We start from the raw sequence: 25,327 nt of genomic DNA, 5'->3' as shown, positions 1-25,327 counted from the left end.
TACCCTAGGTCTCCCCCACCTTTCCTTAGCAGGAAGGTCTTGCTGGCATGGCTCACCTCCACGTACCCTAGGTCTCCCCACCCTCCCTTAGAAGGAAGGTCCTGCCAGCATGGCTCACCTCCACCTACTCTGGGTTTCCCCCACCCTCCCTTAGAAGGAAGGTCTTAGAAGGCAGCACGGTTCACCTTCCCCTAACCTAGGTCTCCCCCACCCTCAGAGGGGAGTCTTTGGGTCAGTCAGAAGACTACTCCGGACATCTGTAAGAACAAATGGTTTCCAGCACAGTCCTTTCCTGGGGTCTGCATTTTCCCTCTGGGATGCTTGGAAGTTGAAGGGGTCAGGCAATTCAAGTTCTCCCCAGTATCTCAGGGGCCACTGACACACAGGAAAATGTGCTGCTCTGCTCGCTGTTTGGCTTTGATGGATGCAAATTTGTTCTAAATGAGCCTGACATTCATTAGCATGTAAACATATGTTACTGGTGGCGGCTCGCAGGGCCACATGCTGATGGATCTTGTGGGCTGTCCCCGTCGGACATCACCAGGCTGCCTGCGTCTGTGCTGCTTCTGGCTAAGGCTCCAGATGTTTTCGTGCACTGTGAAGTAGACATTTTAGCTACAGGGTTATGTTTTTTTCCACAAAAGAAACACAGACAAATCTGTGAAAAGAACTTGAGTTTATGTGCCGATCTACTGGAAGGAGACTCTTAGAATGTCAACTGCTCAGTGTCTGCTTTGACTCCCGGGCAGTTCTCTGTCCTGTGGCTCAGAGAGACTGTGGGGCTGAATTATACATTTGATTCCAGTTCTGCTCAATATTTCCCCACAAGTAGTGCTGTTGGTGCGACTGATGCCTTTAGAGATAGCTGCAGCAGGAACAGTCCAGAGAATAAAACACGCTATGCTAAAATATTTTGAGCTGAAGGCAATTAAGAAGCGCTCTGGCCTTCCCTCCATTTTCTGAAAAGCACACAACATAATCATATTATACAAAGACAAAAGTGCCCTTTCTCCCCTCTCTGCCAGAAAGGACGCAGGTCAATCTCTGTAGACAACTTCAGACCCTTATTCAGGAAACAGCACCAGAGGAATTTACACAAAAATCTATCATTTATTGGCCTTCCCACAATTTGTTGCCCCCAATGACCCAAAGTCCTTTTACTTTGTCTTGGCACTTCTAGAAACATTGATTATCCTTGTTGAAGATGTTACATAAAAGAAAGGTCTGAGCTGTCTCTCTGAGATTCCCTCATTCCCTGTGTATCTCCCATGTGTATATGAAATATACATGCTAATAAGCCTCCGTTTGCTTTTTGGGGGGTTCATCTGTCTTTTGTTATAGGAACCCCAACCAATGAAGCTAAGATGGGTGGAAGAAAAGATTACATTTTTCTCCGCTGTAGTAGCATTATTCTAGCAATAGCATTCTTTTTTTTTTTTTTGTAGATTTCTGTTGAATACACACACACACACACACACACACACAGAGCAATGTAAAAAGAAAGAAGTGTGGGGAGTCCTGATGAAATTTTAAGTCCCAGAGATACCTAAATATGTTGAGAAGTTGTCTTTAAACATTGATTTTTTTCCCACATTTATTCTCATATTTTTGATATTTTTTTCTTCTGAGATACCATTTCTAGATTGTTTTCTCTACATTTCCTTGCAAGTCCGAGAGAGTATGCTGGTTAGTAGTGTGTCCAATGCACCACCTCTGTCCTTGTCAGTAAAGAAATGTAGTAATAGAGAGGGATGTGACAGTCACGCTACACAGAGATGGAAACACAGATATGAGGTAAATAAAAACACGTGAAAACCCAGCATTTCTGGAACTCTCACCTACTCCTGTGCCGATATTCATCCTTCAGCTCTGCCTCCATTCTTCCCTTCTTTTCTCATGCTATGGGGTCTGCTTTGGAAATGTTATCTACTTTCATTCTTCCAAAGTCAAGCTTCTAGCTTTGGTTGGAACTGCAGACCCATTTACTCATTCAGCAAATACTTTCTAAACACATGGATAGTCACTGAGAATACCGTGGTTCACCAACATGGCCGTGGCCCCTGCTCTCACGAACCTGCGGCCTGATGGGGAGAATGGGCACTAATATGACAATCACTCTAATGGGTTTCTGATGAAGAATTGAGGAAAGCGCACCAAAGAAAGGGAAGCGGGATTCTCTAAATTTATGCTGTAAAAGAATCTGGCGTATCTTGGGATGAGAGGTAGAAAACCGATGCATTCTGGAAAGTATGATCCCCTTGCAGTCTGGAGAGAAGTAGAGGTTGATTGTTGAGGGGGGTGGAGTGTAGGGACACCACGGTCTGAACAGAGATGGGGGTGCGTGCAGAATGCCTCTTGCAGCAGGAATCAGGCACGTTCAAGGAAGTAAACACGGGAGAAAGTGGCACAAGACAAGAATGAAGGCAGGCAGGCAGGGGCTGGGAGATGATGGTAGATGCTTTATTCTTTTAATAACAGCAATAGGATGCTGTTGAAAGCACTTGAGGGAGGTGGGGAAGTGGGTATGACATGTTTTGTGTTTGTAAAATTATCACATTGTCTTACCAAACTATACTCCCTATTTTTTATTTTTAAATTTTACTTTAAGTTCTTGGATACATGTGCAGGTCTGTTACATAGGTATACATGTGCCATGGTGGTTTGCTGCACCTGTCAACCCATCTAAGTTTTAAGCCCTGCATGCATGAAGTATTTGTCCTAATGCTCTCCCTCCTCTTGCCCCCACCCCCCAAGAGGCCCCCGTGTGTGTCGTTCCCCTCCCTGTGTCCATGTGATCTCATTGTACAACTCCCACTTATGAGAACATGTGGTGGTTGGTTTTCTGTTCCTCTTTTAGTTTGCTGAGAATGATGGCTTCCAGCTTCATCCATGTCCCTGTAAAGGACAGGAACCCATTCTTTTTTATGGTTGCATAGTATTCCGTGGTATATACGTGCCACATTTTGTATATCCAGTGTATCATTGATGGGCACGAGATATCCTCTTAACATGTGATCCAGCAATTGCACTCTTCGGTATTTATCCAAAGGAGTTGAAAACTTGTGTTCACAGAAAAACCTGCACGTGGACATTTATAGAAGCTTTAATCATAATTGCTAATTTTATTCCAGCTTTATTCATAATTGCTCAAACTTGGAGGCAACGAAGAAACCAAAATGTTCTTCACTAGGTGAGTGGATAAATAACCTGTGATATATCCAAACAATGGAATATTCTTTAGCACTGAAAGGAAGTGAGCTGTCAAGCCATGAAAAGACACGTAGGAACTTTAAACATGCACGGCTACACAAAAGAGGCCCATCGGAAAAGACTAAATACCGTAAGCTTCCAACTAAAGGACATTCTGAAATACTGTAAGCTTCCAACTAAAGGACATTCCGAAAAAGGCCAGACTATGGAGTGAAAATATTCGTGGTTCTCAGGTGTTGGGAAGAGGGAGAGATGATAAGGTGAACACGGAGATTTTTAGGATTTTAGTGCAACTGCTCTGTACGATGCTATCACGGTGGACACATGTCATGACATATTTGTTCAAACCCATAGAACCAGCACCAAGACAGAGCCCTCATGTAACCTGTGGACTCTGGGTGACAATATGTCAATGTAGGTCCTTCCATTATTACAAATGCTCCTTCTGGGCAGGAGTGTTGTTAGTGGGGGAGGCTGTGCACGTGGGGGAAGGGAAGGCATATAGAAGGACTCTCTGCACCTTTCCCTCAATTTTTCTGTGAACGTGAAACTGCCTAAAAGATAAAGTGTGTTTTTAAAAAATAAAGGAAAAAAAGGAAACAAAAAGTCCTCAGAAAAATCAAAGGAGAAAATGATCACACTGGGTGCTTCAGGTCAAAATGGAAGAACAAGGGCTGTATTTACCATCCCACCTGATGACTTTTTTCTCACTGCTTTTCAGCATTATTTTTGGAGTCTAGTCAGTGCAATAAGGCAAGTTGAAATATATAAAATGCACCCTTATTAGAAAATAAGATTTAAAACTATCTGTATCTGCAGGTGACATGATCACCTGTGTGGAAAATCTGCTGAAATCACAAAAAGCCACTAAAACTAATAATAATAAATTACTTACTAATAAGTGAGTTTGGAAAGTTTGCAAGATACAAGCTAAACACATAAGCAATATTTATTTCTTCATACACTGGCAAAGAAATAATTGGAAATGGAAATTTACAAAGCAATCTTATTTATAGCACATCAAAACATGAAATCCTTCAGACTAAATCTGACAAAAGATGTGTAAGATCTATACACTGAAAAGCAGGCAGTGATGCTGAGATAAATTAAAGAACTAAATAAATGAAGTGATATACTCTGTTCATGGATCAGCAGGCTCAATATTGTTAAGATGTCAGTTCTGCGCTTGTGGATCAGAGGTTTAATGCAATTCCAATCAAAATCCCAGCATGATTTTATTTTTATTTTTATTTTCAGTAGAAATGAACTAGCGGATTCCAAAATATGTCCGGAAATTTAAAGAACCCAAAAGAGCTAAGGCAACTTGGAAAAAAACGGTGGAGGACTTACCTGAACTATAAAGATAGTGTGGTATTGCTATAATAAGAGAAAACTGGGTTAATGAAACCTCCTAGAGGGTCTAGTAATAATCTCACAAACACGTTACATATACATAGTGGATTTTTGAATAAAGGTTCAGAGACATTAAATTAGAGACAGGACGATAATGATGATAGAAGGATTAAATACCGTAGGCCAAAAAGAGAAAAAAGAGCTCCTGTTAAATATCTTCACATTGTTGTCACTCATGCAATTCAATTCACATTTTGTGGGTCTAAAAGTTGAACAGACTTCTTCATTCTCTTTCCCCAATTCACTCCACAGAGATGCTGGTGTCTTTCAGTGGAACTTGGAAGTTTGCTATTCTTCTTAAAATGACTCTCTTAGATCCTGTTTATGCAAGAAGTTGTGGGACTGTAACTTACAAATACTGTTCTAAACCTTGGAATCACACGTTCCCCTTTTTCTCTACTTATCGTTTCTAATCAGTTTCCCATTTCCTCTTTCTTCTTCATATTTACACTGCATTCCTTTTAGTTCAGGCTCTTGTTACCCCACTTGATCTCTTGATGTGGTCACCTGAATGTCCTTCGTGTTCCAGCCTCCTGGAATCCTTCCTTCATGACCCTGCAGAACTGCCCTCCAGACCCGCAGGTGTGACCCGGAATCAAGGATCTCAAAGCCGAGTGGGATCTGAAAGGCTATCTAGACCAATCCTCCATTACAGACGTAAACCTTTTGATGACTTCACTTCAGAGCCCAAAATATTTGCACTGCAGGCAGAATCACCGAAATCACTTAATGTGATGTTCAGCTTTCCCGTGGTATTTTCCTCTCTGCATCTCCCTACTTTCGGTCAGCCATTTCTCACTCATGACACCGAACCCTTCGTTCACATCACATTATTGTTCTTCTCCACACACACTTATTTGTTTTCTGCCTGGGTTTTTTGTTACATTATTCCCTCTACTGGAAATACCATTTTGAAAGATCTGACTACAGAATTTTAACGTATTCCTCAGAATGACTCACATATCACATATTCGACCAAATGGCTGCAGATTCTGTCACCTCCTATCTTATCCTACGGCAACCTGGAGAACGTTCTTCTCTTAGCCAATAGGATTTATCATGGTCCTTCTTTATCTCAACAATAGTTTAGCAGGACTGAGAACTGGGAAGTAGATTTTTCTCCCAGGGGTGAGAACTGTCTTAGTTTAGCAGCTCTCCCTGGGTCTCCATTCTGGTTGTAGAAAAGCAGCCCATAGGGCACGGTGGGGAGGAGAAGGGGAATTAAGCTGTGTTACATGAAGATGGACAGTTGTGACCCGTACTCCGGGGTTGGGAGTTGAGGCCCCTAGGAAGGAGAAGCTGTAAGGATGAAGACGAGGCATAAAAAGTGATGGAGGCCGGGTGCGGTGACTCACGCCTGTAATCCCAGCACATTGGGAAGCCAACGTGGATGAATCACGAGGTCAAGAGTTCAAGACCAGTCTGACCAATATTGTGAACCCCTGTCTCTACCAAAAATACAAAAATTAGCTGGGTGTGGTGGCACATACCTGTAGTCCAGCTACTCGGGAGGCTGAGGCAGGAGAATCACTTGAACCTGGGAGATGGAGTTTGCAGTGAGCCAAGATCATGACACTGCACTCCAGCCTGAGTGACAGAGCGAGACTTCATCTCAAAAAAAAAAAAAAAAAAAAAAAAAAAAAAAAAAAAAAAGATGCATAGTAACAAGACTGCCTGAGGAGAAGAGACAATCAGCAACCTTTTCCAGGGTGGGATGGCTGAAGACCCTTTAAGAACAAAGGTGTCTACTTTCCTTCTTTAGGATGCTCTATCGTGATTTAATGAACCCTCCCAATCTACTGTATTCAGTATTTGGCATGAGTCCATTTAGGGGAATTCTAGAAAACATAGCTGGCTGTTACCATCAGGTTAATGTAGATTGGGAGGTAGGGAAAAACCCCAGGAGACACGTAGGAAGGACAATACGTGAAAACAGAAGAAACTTGGAGTCAGTTCACCCTTCAAACAAAATCCAGTTTCCAGAAGACATTGTGAGGGCTGCTGGGTCTTCCTCGCCTGCAGATGGGGGATTCCAGATAATTATTATACTTGAATCTCACAGGATGGGGTGATCACCACCTGCTCTCAAATGGGATGAGTTACAATATCTTCTATCGGGAGGCGGTAAATAAGAGGTTAGGTACACGTCTGTAGTCATCACAATTTTGTCAAGATTGCTATTTTTACTTCCATGTCAGGAAAGATTCCAACATGTTTTAAAAGCTGCAAACTGAGCTGACTCCCATCCATGCTGTCATACCGACTTTGAGATTTCAATCCTCCTGAAGGCAGGAAACTTATTCCATTTGCTTTTATACCCTCCATAACACTAGTGAGCAAGTTTTGCTCAAAGGAACATGGAATATTTTGCTGACTCAAGGGGAAAAAGAAGAGACTTAAATGACACCATCACAAGTCAACTTTCAAGGAACAGAGACATATGTAGCATTAGCTGTCTCAGTCAAATCAACATAAACATGCACGTTTATCCTTTACATGGGGGTAAGACAGCAAACACAATTGAAAAAATGAGCCAAGTGTAAAAAATGTGTCACAAAGGGATGGATTTAGACAGGAGAGCAGTGAAGTAGGTTATAAAATGGTCAGCATAATCCATTTTAATGAATTATTAGCTGAAACATGCAAAGCATTTAGGATTTCTGGCAGAAGTGTACAAACACACCAAATGTTTGTCCGACATTTTCTTCACTGCCGCTGTCTTTCCACAGGGCTGGAGATGTTGTTGACCAACAGCCTTGGGAGGAGAGGTTGCAGCTGAGCCCACACCCTCTCAAACTCCTTCAGACTGTTTGTTTTTGTAGACTACTTTACCATTAACAAATCCTAAGATTTACTCAAGCAGTACAGCAGTCGTTGGCCAGAGTTCAAATTTCTGATTCGAAGGAATCTGCACTCTGCCTGCCAGGATCGACTATTAATGGCTTCGTCCGTAGAGGAGCTGTGTCTTTGCTCACTACGGAACAGTATTGAGGCTTCGAAAGGGGTATTTTGCTGGTCACCTCCTGGTCATCCTTCTGCTCACCAAGAACAGATACTGTTCTCAGCCCCTTACATTTACAAGGTCGTTTAATTCTCACAAAGCCCTTTCAGATAGATGCGACTATTACCCCCCTTTTACAGAGGAGGAAACCGAGAGGCAGAGGACATAGGTGAATTGTCCCAGATCACAGAGCTGGCCATGGAGCTGGGACTTGCACCCGGCCAGCCTGGCTCCAGAGTTCACTGCCCTCCTCCTGTACAGCACGTGTGACCTGCAGTAATCACCGCCCAAACAGGCAGGCACTGCGGATAGCCAAGCACACCTCTTCCGCCTTCAGCACGGAGGACGGTTCGTTTTCATTCTGGTGTTCAGCTCAGTTAGGACTGTGTTTATCACCACAAGGACACACAACCCAGAAAGCTCAGTTCACGTGCCATTGCCTTCTACGGTCATGGTTTTCTACTTGTTGGCCTCATTTTCCTGCGCACTTGGCCTGCTGGGACGTGAATGATGCGTTACTACTTCTACAGAATGCAGGTGAGCAGGTAGCATGGCAAGGTGGGTGATTAGATAAGATTTCCCGACAGCTGGAAGCTTGAGGGAGACCCACGGTGGCCCCTTGTTATTCGTGGACGAGCCGCCTCTGGGGTCGAGCGTGAGTCCCTCATCGCTGGTGCCAGGCGGTGTCACAGTTTTCAGCACCCAACAGCCAGGGCAGCTTCTCTCTGTCCAGCTCGCCCCGCCCCGCCCCGCCCCGCCCTGCCCCTTTCCTTTAGTGAGAGAAGTTCTCTGACTCTTGGGATTTTGCAGTCAGAAGAGTGATCATTACAATTTTCATTCTGAATATTGTGGCCCTGCTGGACTGCGGTGCAACAGGCTCTTTCATGAAGATTGGCAGAGATGCTGACGGCTAGGGCATCGGGACCGAGGGGAGCGAGCAGGACTCATGGGATACAGCTCATAGAGAGAGGGAGCCTTAGAAATGTGAGGCTGCTCTTCACATGGCCGCACTCTCTCCTGTGTCCTCCGTGGAACCTGTGGAGGGGGCGTTAGGCGCTGGCGCTCTCCGGGGCGTGAGCTCAGTCAGCAAGAGAACATCTGCCTTCCCACCCCCATCTCTGCAGCTGGTTCCTTTGCAGTTTTGATTTTTAGAATGAACGCAGCAACCTGCCCCATTCTGCTGATGCTGCAAAAAGGAGCTGGAAAAGAACGTGCACAGCTTCTCCAGTCTTAGCATTTGTTACCTTGTAGTTTGGGAAACTTTGCTGCCCCAGTACAAGAGTGTGCTGAGGATTCTATTATCCTGCTAGATTCTCCCAGGAGGTGAAGTTGAAAACGAGCTAGATGCGCTCTCTGTCTCTGTTTCTCTTGTCTGTCTCGTCTGCCTGTTTCTCTGTTCCCCTTTTCCTCTCTTTCTTTCTTTCTCCCTCCCTCCCTTCCTCCCTGGCTATTGCTGCAAAGAATATTCTTGAATTTGTTTCTCCATATCTTCTGCCTTTCCTTAGAATACATTCCTAAGAGTCTAGTCATTGTGAAAAGCAAACGGCCTTTAGATGTTTTCCAAATCTAACAGATGGGGGTCCTTTCAGACAGAGCTTCATTTTACACTTTTATCAAGAAGCCCGGGGCTCCCTGCTCGCCATGCTGCAGTCGCCCTCAGGAGCTTCATGGAGAGCAGAGGACTTGGGGCTACATCAAGGGCTGTCTTTTTTCCAGTGTCCGGAAGGTATACTTTGGGGGGGGCAGTTGAAGTACGAAAGTGACATCAGCACTTCATGTATGGGATGGGTCGATCAAGTACAGTGTGCACCAGACCCCCAGACTGGCGCTGGGTGGGGACAAAGGACTCCAGTTATTACAGGGTGGGTTGGGCAGGCGGCTGCCCAGCTCTGGGGACAGATGCGTCGGCTCTCAAAGCCCAGGTATCACCTGTCTGAGACTGCACAGCCCTCCTCACCCCTTCAGTTCCTGAAGGGAAAGGCCCCAGGAGACTCTGAGGTGAAGAATGCTCTTCCATTTTCAACTCACCCACCGTTAGGGTTCTGCCCCCTCTACCCTCCAGCCCCCCAACTGTGAAGTTCCCGGGGTCCCTGGCCAGTGACTTGCTGAAGCCTCACTCTCCAGGACCTCTGGAGAGAGGCACCCTACTCGAATGCATGCTTCTCCAGGTATATTTGCTCTGGTAACAGCTGAGAAGAAAAGCCCATCTCTAACAGTTTGATTGCAGGTGGGTGGCCCCGGGGCCAGTGATTTTGGGAAGGTGGGGCTGGCTGGCGCCCTGTGTCCTGACTTTTCTTCTGAGCCTTTGCAAAACCACTTTTGAGAAAAGTAATCGGGGTGGGTACTCCTGGGTGGCATTTTCTTCCAAGTGAAAATCTGTAGAATTCCTGCAGTTGCGGGAGCTGTGGTTTTCTGTCAAGACCCCGTGGGGACCGAGGCTGCCCTTCTGTGTCCTGGCAGTGTGGGGCCTGTTTCTTATCCAGAAGAGTCAGGTGCCTGGCCAGTGAACTGGCCAACTCCAATGTGTGTGTCATCGTATCGACCTAAAATGAAATACAAATAAAACGTCTCATTTCTGGCATGAAAGAGACCTAGGAAGGGCAGGCTTAGGGCCGGCTTCTTCACAATCCAACTGGAAGTAGGGTAGCCGGATCCCGGCATCCATGTCTCCTGCTGGGTGAGGGCCACAGGATCTCAGCACCCAGGGGAGGCAACGATGTTGAAAGAGGCTTCAGAAGAACTGGGCCAGAACAGCGGAATCAAACGGAAAAGACTGTAAATTCAGCCAGCTTGGGGAATGACCAGAAAGCGTCTGTTGCCCCAGCAAGGATTGAAAACAAAGATTCCCAGCAACAGGGCCACAGCAAAGCTCTCTCAGCACACCTGTCCCGGACCGTCAGCTGATGAGAGCTTGTGATTGTACCATCCAAGGAGACGTAGCTATTTGGTCTTCAGCTGGTTCTGGGCACAGAGGGTCTAAGACCCTTGGAATCTTCAGAGTGTCAGAGTGCCTTTGTTTACTCAGGACAGGCCTGCGAGCGGGGGACCCTTAGGCAGCCTCAGGGTGGGTCTGGGGTTCAGACTAGAGGGCTGGATCTGTCAGTCTCCAACCCAATCTCTCACCTGGAGGGAGAGGGCTGGAGCTGAGTCAATCCCCAATAGCCAAAGATGTCATCAACCATGTCTATAGTGACCCCTCTAGAAAACCCTAAATGGTGGGGGTTGGAGAGCTTGCAGGTTGGGGAAAACCTTGACATTCTGGGAGGGCAGTATTCCCACTCCCCAGGGACAGAAGCACTTGCACTTGCAACCCGCCCCCGCCCCCCAGGCCTGGAGCAATGCACCTCTTCATCTGGCTGTTCACAGGTCCTTCATAGTGAACTGGTGACAGTAGGTAAAGGTGTTGCCCTGGGTGCCATGAGCCAGTCTGGCAAGTTATTGACCTTAAGTAGGAGGACATGGCAAGCCTGATTTTTAGGTGGTCGGTCAGAAACAAGGGAGACCTGAAACTTGCCATTAGTGAAGTGGGGGCTGTCTCATGGGTCTGAGACCTTGACCTGTGCGGTCTGCCCTAATTTCAGACCTGAATTCAGTTGTAGAATACACAGTTGGTGTCCAGAGAGGGTGAGAGAAACCGCACACTTGGTGTTAGAAGAGGTGGAATAGGTCATAGGGCCTTCCGTGTCACAGAGGGCGGCCTCATTTGTATTTGTTTCGCCTGTCGTTTATTAATGTGAGAGTACTTTATTCTTTGAAAGGCTTAGAATTAAGAATAGAATAAAAGAAATCAGCTTTATAGAATCCACACTTCTTGGTTTTTAGAAACAATTTGTTTCTAGTTTGCATTTTAAGTAATTGTAATATTTAATATCACAAATGTATTATTACATTGTAATTATAACTATTTTAAATATTACATATTACAATATTTAAGAGAATCTAGGTGTTTGAGCTTCCTGGATCTCTGGTTTGGTGTCTGGCATTAATCTGAGGAAATTCAGCTATTACTGTTACAAATAGTTCTTCTGTTCCTCTTTCTTCCCCCTTGTATTACCGTTATGCATATTTTATGCCTCTGTGGAAGTCCCATAGTGCTTGGATACTCTGTTCTTTTTTGCTTTTCAGTTCTGGAGGTTGGAGTTGAGTATTTCCCTTTCCCCCAGGTCAGAAGGCTCTGATAAAATCCCACCAGGTGAGTCTCCACTTAACTAGCTTCTCTGGAAGGTAGACCTAGTGAAGAGTGCACCCACATATTGAAAAATGATTCTTATTCTCTTTCCCCTGTAGTATGTATGAGGGGATTTTTCTCTCATATTTACACTTCGAGAACCTGGTTGAGCTTCTGATGATACAATTCACAAAAAGCATGAGACCCATAGGCACAGGCCTCCTGGAGGTTTTAACTCTCAGACGTGGCCACAGCTCACTGCAGCAATTTGTCAATTCCAGTTCAGGCTTTCCAATCCCAGCTTTGGTTCCTTGGAGCATTGTGCTCCAGTGTATGGTGATTCATCTGCTTTACCTGTCCAGCCAATCTACAGACAGTGGCTTGCCGGTAACCTCACTTCTCTTGCAGGTTTAAGAACTGCTGATTTTTCAGGTTGCTCAGATTTTTACCTGTGAGGAAGGAGTGACAATTCTCAAGATTATCATGTACGGAACCTGAAATTCCCCAACTCCATTATAGTGAAAAGTGTTTGCCCTTCCTCTGGCTCAAGAATTAAAACGTTTTCATTCTCTGACACGTTGTACTTTGATTCCCTAAATATTTATAATTATAGATTTAAAAACTCAGTTTTCTGCTGTATCAGACATCTAGACTGGCACTTTCCAACAGAATTGAGAGTCCTGTTATAGAACTTGAAACCTTCCTTGTAGCCTCATATAAATATATAAACTAGTATATTTTTAACTCAAAATGCTCATACTATACTTTCAATAAGAAATACAAATAGGCCAGATGCGGTGGCTCAAGTCTGTAATCCCAGCACTTTGGGAGGCCGAGGCGGGTGGATCACGAGATCAGGAGATCGAGACCATCCTGGGTAACACGGTGAAACCCCATCTCTACTAAAAATACAAAAAGTTAGCCAGGCGTTGTGGCGGGTGCATGTAATCCCAGCTACTTGGGAAGCTGAGGCAGGAGAATAACATGAACGCGGGAGGCGGAGTTTGCAGTGAGCCAAGATCACGCCACTGCACTCCAGCCTGGGCGACAGAGCAAGACTCTGTCTCAAAAAAAAAAAAAAAATATATATATATATATATATATATATATATAAAATATACATATATACACAAATACAGTATTTTCTATAGTAACTAGCATGTCTTTCACGCAGCAAATCCACTTCAGACCGGGCGCACTTCATGTGCTCAGCTGCCGCATGTGGTGAGTGACAGAGACCACCCTGCATGTGTGTGCGCTATTTTACTGCCTTTTTCTTGACCACAGATTCTACCTCCTGTTTCTCTGTGTATGCAGTGATGATTTGCTGAATATTACACATTGTGGGTAACTTGTTGAGCACACTCAGGATCCCTAACCTTCCTCTGAAGCTTTGCAGCTCCTGTTTTAGCAGCTAGCACAGGCACTGCTGGGTCATCGTGACATGGGCAGGCTTGGTTGGATTCGCTGTTGGTGTGAATCTGTGGAGAGCTCCAATCCTGCACCCACTCCAATCTCCCCCTCCTGGACCTGGTAGGAGGGCCATGCTCCGCCCACACCTGAGCTCTCGGTGCCACGATCTGCAGGTGAACTCCAGAGGACAAGTGTACTGTGGGTGCGTCTCATTCATTCTCCTGCCCTTGCCCTCAGGTTCTGGCTGGCACAGCTGTGGTCACAGACTAAAAACAGCCACCTCATTCGTTTTGTGCAGCTTTACAGTTGTTTGTGGCAGATGTGTGACTTCAGTCCCTGTTCCCTCATCATGGCTAGAACAAGTTTTGGCAAATTATTCCTATATCTTTACATGTGAAAACTAAAGGAAAGTTTCAGCCATAGAATATTAGTGTTGCCACAATCCTAATGAGAGTTTCTCCAGAAACTACGAGCCAGGTCAGCAGCCAGTCATTTCATAGAAGATAAACTTCAAGAACATTCTCTGAAGGGCAATGAAACTGAGTAAGATCTAAACACTGTTACCAGCAACCAAGAAAACTAGGTAAGAAAATGCAGCTAAGATTTGGACCTAGTAACTACGGTAATAAACATGCAAACTATCGCTAAGCACAAAATAGGCTGGGAGTAAAAAAATTTTATGATATTGACATTTATGATTTTACAAAACTGCCCCATGTGATACCAAGAGGACTCCTGATGAAAATTTACAAAGGATGCTTTATGGTTTATATAAAAATGTTAGTCAAATAAATCCAAACATTTCACAATAATAACATTTCAAATATTCTTTTATATTTTGCAGACAATTAAGTTATCCATCATGCATGACCCAGTAACATTTCTCAGCGGTTAGATTCAATACGAGAAATAAGCAAATAACCGCAATGCTTCTTTCATTTCAAAGTCATTTCTCTTATAACAAGTGGTCAAGAAAAATGCCTGTTGCCTTACATACTGGTTAATGCCAAAAATTTGGTTTAAAATATTTCAAGTGGGTTATCCTTTTACGTCCATGTTGTTAGTTACACAAAGAACACATACAAATGCAATTTTTTTCCATAAGTTTTTGCAAATTATAAACTAAAGAAACAGGATTAAGCATTTTATTTTTTGAGATAGGGTCTAGCTCTGTTGCCCAGGCTGGAGTGCAGTGGCACGATCATGGCTCCCTGCAGCCTCAACCTCCCCCAGCCCAGGTGATTCTCCCATCCCAGCCTCCCAAGCAGCTGGGACCACAGGCACACACCACCATTCCTGGCTGATTTCTGTATGTTTTGTAGGGATGGGCTTTGGAATGTTGCCCAGGCTAGTCTCAAATGCTGGGAACTCAAGCAATCTGCCTGCCTTGGCTTCCCAAACTGCTGAGGTTAGAGGCATGAGCCACCATGCCTGGCCTAATCATTTCTAAAGAGTCTGTATTTATTATCGAGATGGGGGTCTTGTTCTGTTGCCCCAGCTGGAGTGCAGTGGTGCCATCTCAGCTGACAGCAACCTCTGTCTCCTGGGCTCAAGTGATTCTCCCACCTCAGCCTCCCAAGTAGCTGGGACTACAGGTGCACACCACCAGGCTCAGCTAATTTTTTGTACTTTTGGTGAAGACAAGATGTACAAAAGGCATTTCTGTACATTTTGCCATGTTGTCCAGGCTGACCTTGAACCCTTGGGCTCAAGCCATACACCTGCCCTGGGTTCCCAAATTACTGGAGTTATAGGCATGAGCTATCGTGCCCAGCCCTTCATTATGTGCTGTGGCTTAATATTAAAATAAGGAAAGGGAGGAGCCCAAGGGAGCACGTTGGCAGAAAGGGCTCCCTTGTCAACAACTTGCTAGCACGGCATTCACTCCCTTGCCTGGCTGGCACTGCGTTCTTTACATGAAGAACACGTCATGTGTCAATGAAAAACAAAAACAACATAGGAACACCCTGTCTCTACAAACACTTAAAAATTAGTTGGGTGTGGTGGCGAGCACCTGGGGTCCCAGCTGCCTGAGGTTGAAGTGGAAGGACCGCATGAGCCCAGGTGGTCACAGCTGCAGTGAGCCAAGAGCTGCCATCATGATGCTGAATTCCAACCTTGGTGACAGAGCAAGACCTTGTCTCAAAACAAAAAGCAACGAAAACCCAAAGTGATGCACTCTAAGTTCTGTCCTTTAAATTCCAGTACTTTCGTTTGTAAAGGTATGTAAAGGTGAAACTCAGGAGCTGCTTGCAGTCATGTGGACGTACACTTGACCTCAGCTCCAATCTGAGGCACGTTCTTCTGTCTCACTGCTTGCCAAGACTAAGCTAAACTTCAGAAGTAAAAATACTCCCCCAAATGTTGTATATGTAGCTTCAACGTGGGATGTAAGGCGATTCAGGTCCTTTGAGAAGACAAGCTTGCAACAACGGCATGAATAATGTTGGAATCAAAATCATAGAAACTAAACACCAAATAGCATAGGTTCAATCCGTGTCTAACAAGTATCTGGATAACTAAACTTTCTGCTTTACTTGGGTGTGAAGATCATGTAATGTAGTTTATAATTATTTGGGCAGAGAAAATGGAGAATTAGGGTAGCTATGTAAAATTCAAGATTAAAGAAAAGCAGTATTATATAGCAGAAATATAAATTGGCTATTACCTTCAGTAATTTAGATCAGGGGTTGGCAGGTCCGTGCACCAAATCTGGTCCGTTGTTCTTGTAAATAAAGTTTTCTGGGTACACAGCCATACGCATTTGCTATCGCCCATGGCAGAGGGCAGAGTTGAGTGGTTGTGAGAGACCTTATGGCCTGCAGGAACTAAAATACTAGCTGGCACCTTGCAGGCAAAGTTTATGACCTGATTCGGGTAGCTGCCTAAACTGTCCAATTCGCTTGTTCTAAAACAATCCAACAATACAGCACACTTATCTGAAGATTTGAGAACACGCATGCACCAGCCTAATCAGAAGAAAAGTCCAATTCCACCCGGAGGGTTACGAACTCTTCCCTTTTCCCTACAAGGAATTAAATGAATAAAACTGTGTGAGATTTTACTGGTATGTATCGTATGTATGAATCTTGATGAAAACTTAAAAATGTGTATTTATACAGATACATAATGTTACTTTTCATACACTGTTTTCGGACTTCTGGTTCACAAAATCTGCATTTCTGCACCATGACTTTGAAGGCAGAAACCCGACTACTGGGCTAGTGGTCAATTCTGAGGTGCCCAGCATGTTCAGGAGGCAGCGTCGGGGAGCGTGTCCCTTACCTGGAGGGGTGTATGCGTCCATGGAGGTCTGCACGACCAGGGACCTGCGTTTGGAAGGCATAGGCACCGCCATCTTCTGCTCTTTGTGTCTGGCCAGAGCCGCCTGGACAGCTTCCGTGTGGACGTCTGAAACGCAGAGAGCTCAGTCAGTGCTCAGCTGAGGTCCCAGAGGCCAAGCTGCACCCTCCTCTCTGTCCCCGCAGCACGGTTCATCCACCTTCTGAAACTCACCAACAGATGGGTGGGTGAGGAAAGAAAATCAGTGTTTACAGTTCCAGTAAAGACATTAAAATTTATTCACAGACTTTTTTCATTTTAATACTTTAGAATCCATATCCGCAAGCAAACACTGGGTGTAAACTGCACTGAGATTTTTCTTTTTAGGGTGAATGAACCTTGATCTTTGGAGATTCTTTGTAGGTCACACGTTTGAGCCTCCAAATCTTTTCACTGTACCGCTGAGAGGCGTGTGCACGCCTCGCACCCCAACTCACACAGCCACGGTCGCAGCTCAGCTCAACACCGGCCATGGGCCAGGACTGTGTTGGCTATGGATATGGTTTGGCTGTGTCCCCACCCAAATCTCAACTTGAATTCTACATCCCAGAATCCCCATGTGTCGTGGGAGGGACTTAGGGAGAGGTAACTGAATCACTGGGTCCCGTCTTTCCTGTGCTATTCTCGTGATAGTGAATAAGTCTCATGAGATCTGATGGCTTATCGGGGTTTCCGCTTTTGCTTCTACCTCGTTTTCTCTTGCTGCTGACATGTAAGAAGTGCCTTTCGCCTCCCACCATGATTCTCAGGCCTCCCCAGCCATGCGGAACTGCAACGCCAACTAAATCTTTTTCTTCCCAGTTTCGGGTATGTCTTTATCAGCAGCATGGAAATGGACTAAAACAACCATTAAGACATTTTTGTGGCTATTAACCCATTACATTAATTCCACACATTCACTGAATGCCTTCTCTGTAAGTCCCTACGGGTTGGGGTCGCAGCGGTGATAAGGCAGACAGTCTCATGGCATCTCACGCAGGCCACTTGTTAAGGGATGAGACAAGTGGATAGATGGACTAGAGAATTAAAGCAGAGACAGATGCAGCAGCAACTCCAAACTGTGAAGCCAGGGAAGAACCCTCTTAACACAGAATCAGAACAACAGGAATGAAACATACCAGCTGTCAAGACGAGAATCTTCGAGACACAGGCAAAAATCCGCTCAAAGGCCCTAAACTGTCAGTGAGAACGGTGTTAGCAGAATAAAACCACCACCACCAAAAATGGCCAGCGTGAGTGAAGACGGGTTGGGGCAGTTTTCTCTGAAGCTGCGAGAATGATCCCACTGAAAGGGAATCGGACGTGGCTTTCTGGCTTAAACCCCCCAAGCTGCCACCTGAGACAGGACCCAGACCCTCAGCATCATGCCCACGAGCAACTCATCACACTGCTTGGTCTTGGTCAGCCTTTGTGCACACTTCTCTCCCTAACTAGATAAAGAGCCTGGTCATCTGGCCACTATTTCTAATTCCCAGGTCAAAAACCACTATGTGACTGACTTGGCTCATGGCCGAAAACTGAAGGGATCAGTGAGGTGACAGTCCACTCACTTGCACAAATCGCTTTTTGTTTTGCATATTCTCCGTTTTAAACTTTTTGGATGTAATTTCAAAGACACAGAAAATCTGCAAGACCAGCGTAGTGAATTCCCACATAACTTACCAGGCTCAACTTAGGCCCAACTGCTCCTATCTTACATCACTGCTTTCCCCCCTCCCCCATGAATTTTCTAAGTCAAATGAAAATAAATTTCAGATACTATGTCCCTCCATACCTAAATGTTTCAATGTATTTCCTAAACACAAGGATATGCTCTCACATTCACTTTCCTCAAGATCCGGAAATTTAACTGTCATATACAAAGTTCACTTTCAAATGCTGTCAACTGTCTCCATAATTTTCTTACTTTGTCTTCCTCTTTTACGATCCAATCCAGGATCATGAATTGATTTGTCATGTGATTTTTACCCGTCCAGCATCCAAGTTTCTCAGGTTTTGTGTTTCTTGAAATTGGAAATGTGAAAGAATACAGGTCAGTTATTTTACAGCTTGTCCTTTATTTTGGTATCTTCCGGACTAGACTCAGGAGTATGCATTTTAGCCGGGACACCGCAGAAGTCTGTCCTGTGTGACAATGTTAACATCGGCAACTCAGTGAAGGTGGTGCCTAAGTGCCTCCAAAGCAAAGATGCTACTTCTCGCGTTGAAATTAAGATTTGGGAGGAGACACCCTGACACTATGTGCATATTCTGTTTTCCATGAATTCTTCACTACTAGTTTTAGCAGCCACAGATTTCCTGTCATTCCTTCTAAATCATTAGATCTTCCATATTCACTGAAAAATAATTATTTTATCTTTCAGCATTGATTTACATATGTCCATATGTACTCATGGAGTCTGGCTTCGTGGGTTATGATTCATAGTTACAATGGTTTGTTCTGTTGCTCAACTGGTCCCAGATTTGACACCGGATTCCCCAGCCCTTAGGCCAGGACTCCTTCTAGTGAAGAACGGCGTTTAGAAGCTAAGAGTGGGCACCGGGTGCTGCTGGGCATTGCCGGCAAGTAGAACACACACACGCATGTACACGCATGTGCACCCACACCCATCCACAGGCACTTCTGTCCCTGTCTACATCTGTCGGGAGCCACCAGCTTATACTTGCACCCCCTGCTGCAACCTAATCCCACGTGATCCATTCCAGGCTTTGGCCTTTTCTTATTTCTACCTCTTACCAAGAAAGAAACCTGGCACCTGCAGCACTCAATATATTCACTGATTTATTAAGCTTATTTGCTTAAGCCTGGAGATAAAGAAATGCTTTCAGAATTGCTATCTAATACCACGGTGAAAAATCTATCGAGTTCAGTGCTCATTTGTAATTATTTTTTCATTGTTTTTTTGGAAGGTAGGGAGTACAAAGTATACACAGTGAAATGTTCAGATCTTGAGTACACTTGGCGCATTTCGATAAATGGAAATCTATTACCCTAATCAAATCTTTTGCATCAAAGTTCCCACAAGTCCCCTCCCAGTCAATCCCAGCCCTCAAGAGACAGCCACTGTTCATTCTCGAGGAGTGTTCTTGGCGCTCTTCCGTCACCCGAGACTCGCATAGATTCTCCATTGTCACATGGACTCCACGGCGTGGTGTTCACTCTCTGCTCAGTTCAAGGCTCCTGGAACTCATCCCCGTTGTCTGTTTTGGTTTCAGCATTTTGTACGTTTTTCCTGATGGGAACTAGGACAATGTATGAATATATCAGAATTTGCTCATGTTTCTCCAGATGAGAGAGATTTATGTTGTTTCCCGTTCTTGGCTATGACAATTTACTCTGGAGATAATGTGCATTCTTTTACAAGGACACACATTTTCTGCTCTCCTTGGTGAACGTCTACAGCATACCTGCTGGGCCATATGGTAAGTGTACACATTTTAAAGAAACTGCCACAGTTTGCTGAAGTGGCTGTGCCGTTTTAAGTCTCCTTCTGTCTGAGATCCAGTCTGTCATATCTTCACCAACACCTGCTACTGTCCTCCCTTCTCCACTCTTGTGAAGGGGAACCTCGTGGGTTTAAGTTGTACTTACCCAATGACTCCCTGGGTGAGCACCTCTCATGGGCCACTGGGCATCTGTATACATCTGTTGCGAAGAGTCCATCTTGCATGCTTGCAAAATTCACATCATTTCTGGTTGGTTGTACATTTCCTAAAATGTTCTAAATAAGGCCCTGTATCTTCTGTACATCAAGCATCTCCCTGCTTCCAAGTCTTTATGCCTCTTAGTTCTCCTGACCACTTCACAGACGAGGGACCCCGTGCGCACCATGCGAACCTGAAGCACGGAGAATGGCCATGCTCCCGACACCCCTGACTGTGGGCAGAGCTTCCCGGCTGCCACCACCGAGGAGGGGGTTCAGCTCTTGTTTCTCAAGAGTGGCCTTTATCAAACGGAGAAAGTTCCCTTCTGTTCCTGATGTGAAAGGAAATTCGTATAAGGACTATTAAATTTCAACAGATGTTTTCCAGTGTCTACCGAGAGGATAAAATAAATGGGTTTTCTGCTTTATTTTTTGTTAATGTGGTGAATTACATTGATTTTTGAATGATGAGCCAAATGTGCAATGCAAAACTACAGATCATGAGAACAAACTCTAAGTGTTCATGGTATTCTTATCCCTTTTACATATTTCTGGGTTTGATTTAGTAAGAATTTGTTCAAAGCTTTGGCATCTGTATGTCAATAAGAGTGAAAGGTGTGAGATTTTGCCTCGCATGCAAACTAACAAAGGGAGCCAACACCAGCCCAATGCACTGACGGAGCCGGCACATTTCCGGGCCAGAAACAAAGGGCTTGTCACACACAGTGGGGCAGCAGGACCCACTCACCCCTGTCGATATTCAGGATCACACAATGGGGCAGCGGGACCCACTCGCCCCCGTCAACACTCAGCAACGTCCTGTATCCCTGTACAACGACAAGATGTTATTTAGGCAAAACAAAATTAACGATCATGTAAAGAACTGCTTACATTTTTCTCTTCTGAGAAAATTTGTTTTTAGCAACCATGGCTCTCAAGGCACTCACTTGCACATTATACATAATACTGCTTGTGGCCAAAGTCATGGTACCTTCCTATTCTTAAATAATTTACCAAGAGTTCTGAAACGTGAGTATTTTAAAGAGAAAAGAGGTATGTGGCTTACCCCAGGCTAAGGAGTGAGTTAGTTGGACAATTCTTGTGAAATATGTGCTTTTTCTAATTAGAAAATCTGAGAACAAGGTATCAGTGTGAGTCTGTTATCTCCATGAAGGCGTGAAATGGATGCTGGGAAATTGAAGGAGCTTCAGAACGGGAATCTCACAACCTCAAATGGGGAGACCAGCAATTGGGAAAGCAGTCACTCTGATTCATGGAGTTTTCAGAGATTCACGTCCACTCCGTCCTGCATTTGAGCGACTTTTCTTCTTGTGATGTGGACCCGATAGAAGAGAGGTCCCACGTAGACATTCGGCATTTGTGAGGGTCTGGCACCGTGACTCACTTCTACAGATTTAACATGTTTGTGTATAAATTACAATGGCTCAACTCTATAAAAACTGATAGCAGTTATGGATCAATTCCCTCATTTCTCACTTGGGCCACACTTCCTGTTTCTGCAAGAACATATCGCTTGGCTAGAAGACACGATGTTGACATTGAAAGGAAAAAGGACCTTGTATAAAAATGATGTAGAGAATTCTTCTCAAAGGCCACTGGGACACACACTGTGTTGGTGACTAGCTGTCTACCGGCGCGGCAGCGAGAGAGACAGAGCTGCACTCGTGAGCAGTCACGGCTCCAGTGACCCACACCAAGACCCCCAGGGTGATGAAAGGCCAACCAGCAGCCTTGGAACGGACACTTCCCTCCTGAAATAGCTTCCCGAAACACAACAAACAGTGATAATTGCAGGCATTTCTATGACTGAGAAGCAAGAAACCCTCCCAGTCCTGTTCCTTCTACACCACATCCAGAACAGGCGTACACCCTGTGCAGAAAGCTCCCAAGGCCTGAACAGATCATTCGAATCTAATTCAGACTGACCTAATCTCTGCAGTGCAGTCCTACAAACAGACTTTCCAAAAGTTACCAAACCACTACCTCAAACCTCATGCTTTCTCTGCTTCGAAAGAGGACATGTGGCTCGGTTTATACAGCCACCAGAACACACACAGGGTATTATCTTATTGCCCTTCAGTGCCAAGAAGAATCCTGTGGTCTCTCACAGTAAAAACAAAACCACATCCACCACAACCCAGCTTTTCAAGTTGCAGGGAGTTTTACAGCCTCTTTCCATGTCGTCTTCCTTTTTGCCCCAAACTGGATATTCTTTTTACTTTCTCCTTATTTCCTGAATATAATTTGATCAATATAATCAAAGTGCTTGTGTTAGAAGCAACTTTACTTAAAAAGAATGGAAAGAACTACATCAAAATATTAAGAGTAGCCATTTCAGGATGACAAGAGAACAATATATTGTTTTTGCTCATTCTTTTCAACATTTGCAAAGTTTTTTGCCTTGAGTGCAGTCACTTTTGCCATCAGAGGTTACAGTGCTTGATGGAATGAGGCCATGAAGCACACACACCACCGAGTTTCTAACACAGAGCAATCTGAGGAAGGATAGAGACACAGGAAAGGTTCATTTTAAAGCAATGCAGGCGTTTTTTCCATAAAGGCAAAAGACATTCTTAAAAATGTTTGCACCATACACAAGTCTGCTAAATTTAGTCAAAAAACAGAGAAAACAGTAACAGAAGAACACTTTAGCCCACAAGGAGACCAGCACACCCAGCTCGAGACCACTCCAGATGAGGAGTGGAGAGTGGTTTCCTCACATCTGACCCACAGGATTGGGTAACACGAGCAGGAGGGAAACATGGGGACCACAGAGTTGTCAGACTGTGGACTGCACAGCAAGAGACAGCAACACAAACTAGCGGAGTAATTAACTATTGTAAAAAGAGGTCCACATTCTATTTTAACCTGAAATCAGTGGCACGGGGACCACCACACCACCCTGCAGTTGCCTCCTCCCTCCCCCACACACAGCAGCCTCCTGGGACAACATCCTACTTCCAACTTGCAGTTGCCTCCCGTGCCACCCCCCCACAGTGGCCCCCTACAACATCATCCTACTTCCACCCTGCAGCTGCCTCCCATCCCCAACACACAGCAGCCTCCTGGGACAACCTCCTACTTGCTGCCCACAGCCTGGAGACCCCAAAGCATGGAGGAGCTTAGCGAGCCACACAGCATTCCCCCTTCACACCTGGGAAGTCAGCCCCTCACTGAAGTGGGTCCTGTGCCCACCAGCTGTGCACGATCAGAGGTGTGAGGTTACGGACCTGGTCACCAACTGTGCAGAGAGGCGTCAGGTCATGGACCTGGTCATCCGTTGTGCACGATCAGAGGTATGCAAGGTTCCAGACCTGGTCACCCACTATGCACAATCAGAGGTGTGAGGTGATGGACCCGGTCACCCGCTGTGTACGAATAGAGGTGTGTGTGGTTAGTGACCTGGTCACCAGCTCTGCACAATCAGAGCCACGCGAGGTTACAGACCTAGTCACCAGCTGCACCCAATCAGAAGCTTTTGAGATTAGGGACCTGGTCACCTGCTGTGCACAGAAGTGTGAGGTTATGGACCTCGTCACCCGCTGTGCATGATCAGAGGTGTGCGAGGGTTAGGGACCTGGTTACCTGCTGTGTCCAATCAGAGCCAGGCAAGGTTACAGACCTAGTCACCACCTGCGCCCAATCAGAAGCTTTTGAGGTTACGGACCTGGTCACCCACTGTGTGGGATCAGAGGTGTGCCAGGTTAGGGACCATGTGCGTAGTGATAGACCTGATCAGCAGCCAAGACACCTGACGTTTCCAGTGTCATCCCGGCTTCTTTCAAAACTGGAAAAGTCTTCAGATATTTCCCAAAAGCTTGTCCATCTTTGAAAACGATATGCGTGTGCACAGGTGATACCGATGACTGAAGATTGAAGGTTAGAGCATTCCAGCCCCATGCCCATGTCCCATCCCATCGGTGAAAACTTGAGCACAAACATCTCCCTCTCTGAAGCTCCCTGAACCCGGTGGCAGGCCTGGGACTCAAGGTCCAGTGTCCTGTCAGTTACACTGAACAAAATGTAATTCAACACTGGCCATGGGCCCTATGCTTTAAAAACCGCATAGAAACCTCCCAAAGAACTACAATCTATGAAAGCTTTCATGGCTAGTATTTTAGGACGACTGACCAATCTTGACCTAAATCAAAGCCGACACTGCCCAAATTAACTCTGACCCCAACTTCGTGCAAAGGCAGCCATCCCCTGGCCGTCGGTGTGACCAGCAGCCTGGGCACAGACAGGACCAGCGCCAGTCCCTCCCTGCACCTTAAACGGGCTTCTGAGCTGCTGTCCATGATCAGTGATGGTGATGCCCAGAGCAGTTTTCCAGGAAAGCAGTAAACCTTTCAGGTCCTCACCTCACGAGGATGGCCATGTATAAATCAACCACCTTTGTTACTGCCCTGCCATTCTCAAAGAGGGGATGGGTTAAACTTCTTCCTCCTCCACATGCCCAACACAAGGTACATCTGCCCCAGCACGAGGCTCATCTACTTAATCCCGGGAAACACACAACCCACAATCAGAGGCCGTTCACAATCAGAGGTCGCGCACAATCAGAGACCACACACAATCAGAGGCTGCACTGAGACCACACACAGAGACCACACACAGAGACCCACACAATCAGAGGCCACAAAGAGGCCAGAGGCCACAATCAGAGACTATACACAGTCAGAGGCTGTGCACAAGCAGACGCCACGCACAATCTCTGCAACCTCAACAGAAACTGTTTCTGATCATTCACCTGAGGCCACCAAGTTTAAATGAGAGGCCCAGGTTTTAAAAGACACAAGGAGTTCTCTGAAGGCAGACTCCGTGCATTCCACCATCAGCACCATTTGTGCCTGTCACAGTCAGGAAGAACCACAACCACGTCTCGGTGCCCTTGCAGTGCAGGGCGCTGCGTTTCTCCCCCTTTCCAAACCCGCGGCGGCTCCTGGCGACCCAGCGCCTCTGCTCAGCCAGGCGCCCCCAAGACCTTCCTCCCTCACCTCACAGGGGAGCTCCCGCAGCCGGGCTATCTGGCTCATCACTCCGATTCAGTCACTTACACCCTCATTCCAGGCTGAAAATCTCTTCTGAAAATATCCAAATCTTACCCACGTCAGG

General features: G+C 45.5%; 1 protein-coding gene and 1 long non-coding RNA gene across 3 annotated transcripts in view; one reads left to right on the top strand and one right to left on the bottom strand.

Annotated features, from left to right (window-relative positions):
- Positions 1 to 9,981, top strand: part of LOC139361650 (disco-interacting protein 2 homolog C-like) — a 35,386-nt gene extending 25,405 nt beyond the window's left edge. Inside the window, exons 4-5 of one of the 2 annotated variants that reach the window (XM_071090382.1) lie at positions 3,132 to 3,190; positions 4,468 to 4,484. In XM_071090382.1, the coding sequence (XP_070946483.1) occupies positions 3,132 to 3,190 (59 nt within the window). In that variant the 3' untranslated portion in view covers positions 4,468 to 4,484. Of the gene's footprint in view, positions 1 to 3,131 lie in introns of both variants that reach the window. The other variant, XM_071090381.1, reaches the window with a different exon arrangement.
- Positions 9,982 to 11,175: 1,194 nt separating this feature from the next.
- Positions 11,176 to 24,982, bottom strand: LOC139361651 (uncharacterized). Its single transcript, XR_011619229.1, has 5 exons — positions 20,940 to 24,982; positions 17,666 to 19,790; positions 16,491 to 16,616; positions 15,874 to 16,230; positions 11,176 to 12,241 (listed from the first exon to the last, which is right to left on the bottom strand). It is a non-coding gene; the product is annotated as an uncharacterized lncRNA (long non-coding RNA).
- Between the last annotated feature and the right edge of the window lie 345 nt (positions 24,983 to 25,327).

This window comes from Macaca nemestrina, unplaced genomic scaffold, assembly GCF_043159975.1.
Source record: "Macaca nemestrina isolate mMacNem1 unplaced genomic scaffold, mMacNem.hap1 Scaffold_83, whole genome shotgun sequence".
In the NCBI taxonomy this organism is placed as follows: Eukaryota; Metazoa; Chordata; class Mammalia; order Primates; family Cercopithecidae; genus Macaca; species Macaca nemestrina.
Note: the sequence above shows the minus strand (reverse complement) of the source record. Positions and strands in the feature narration are given on the sequence as shown.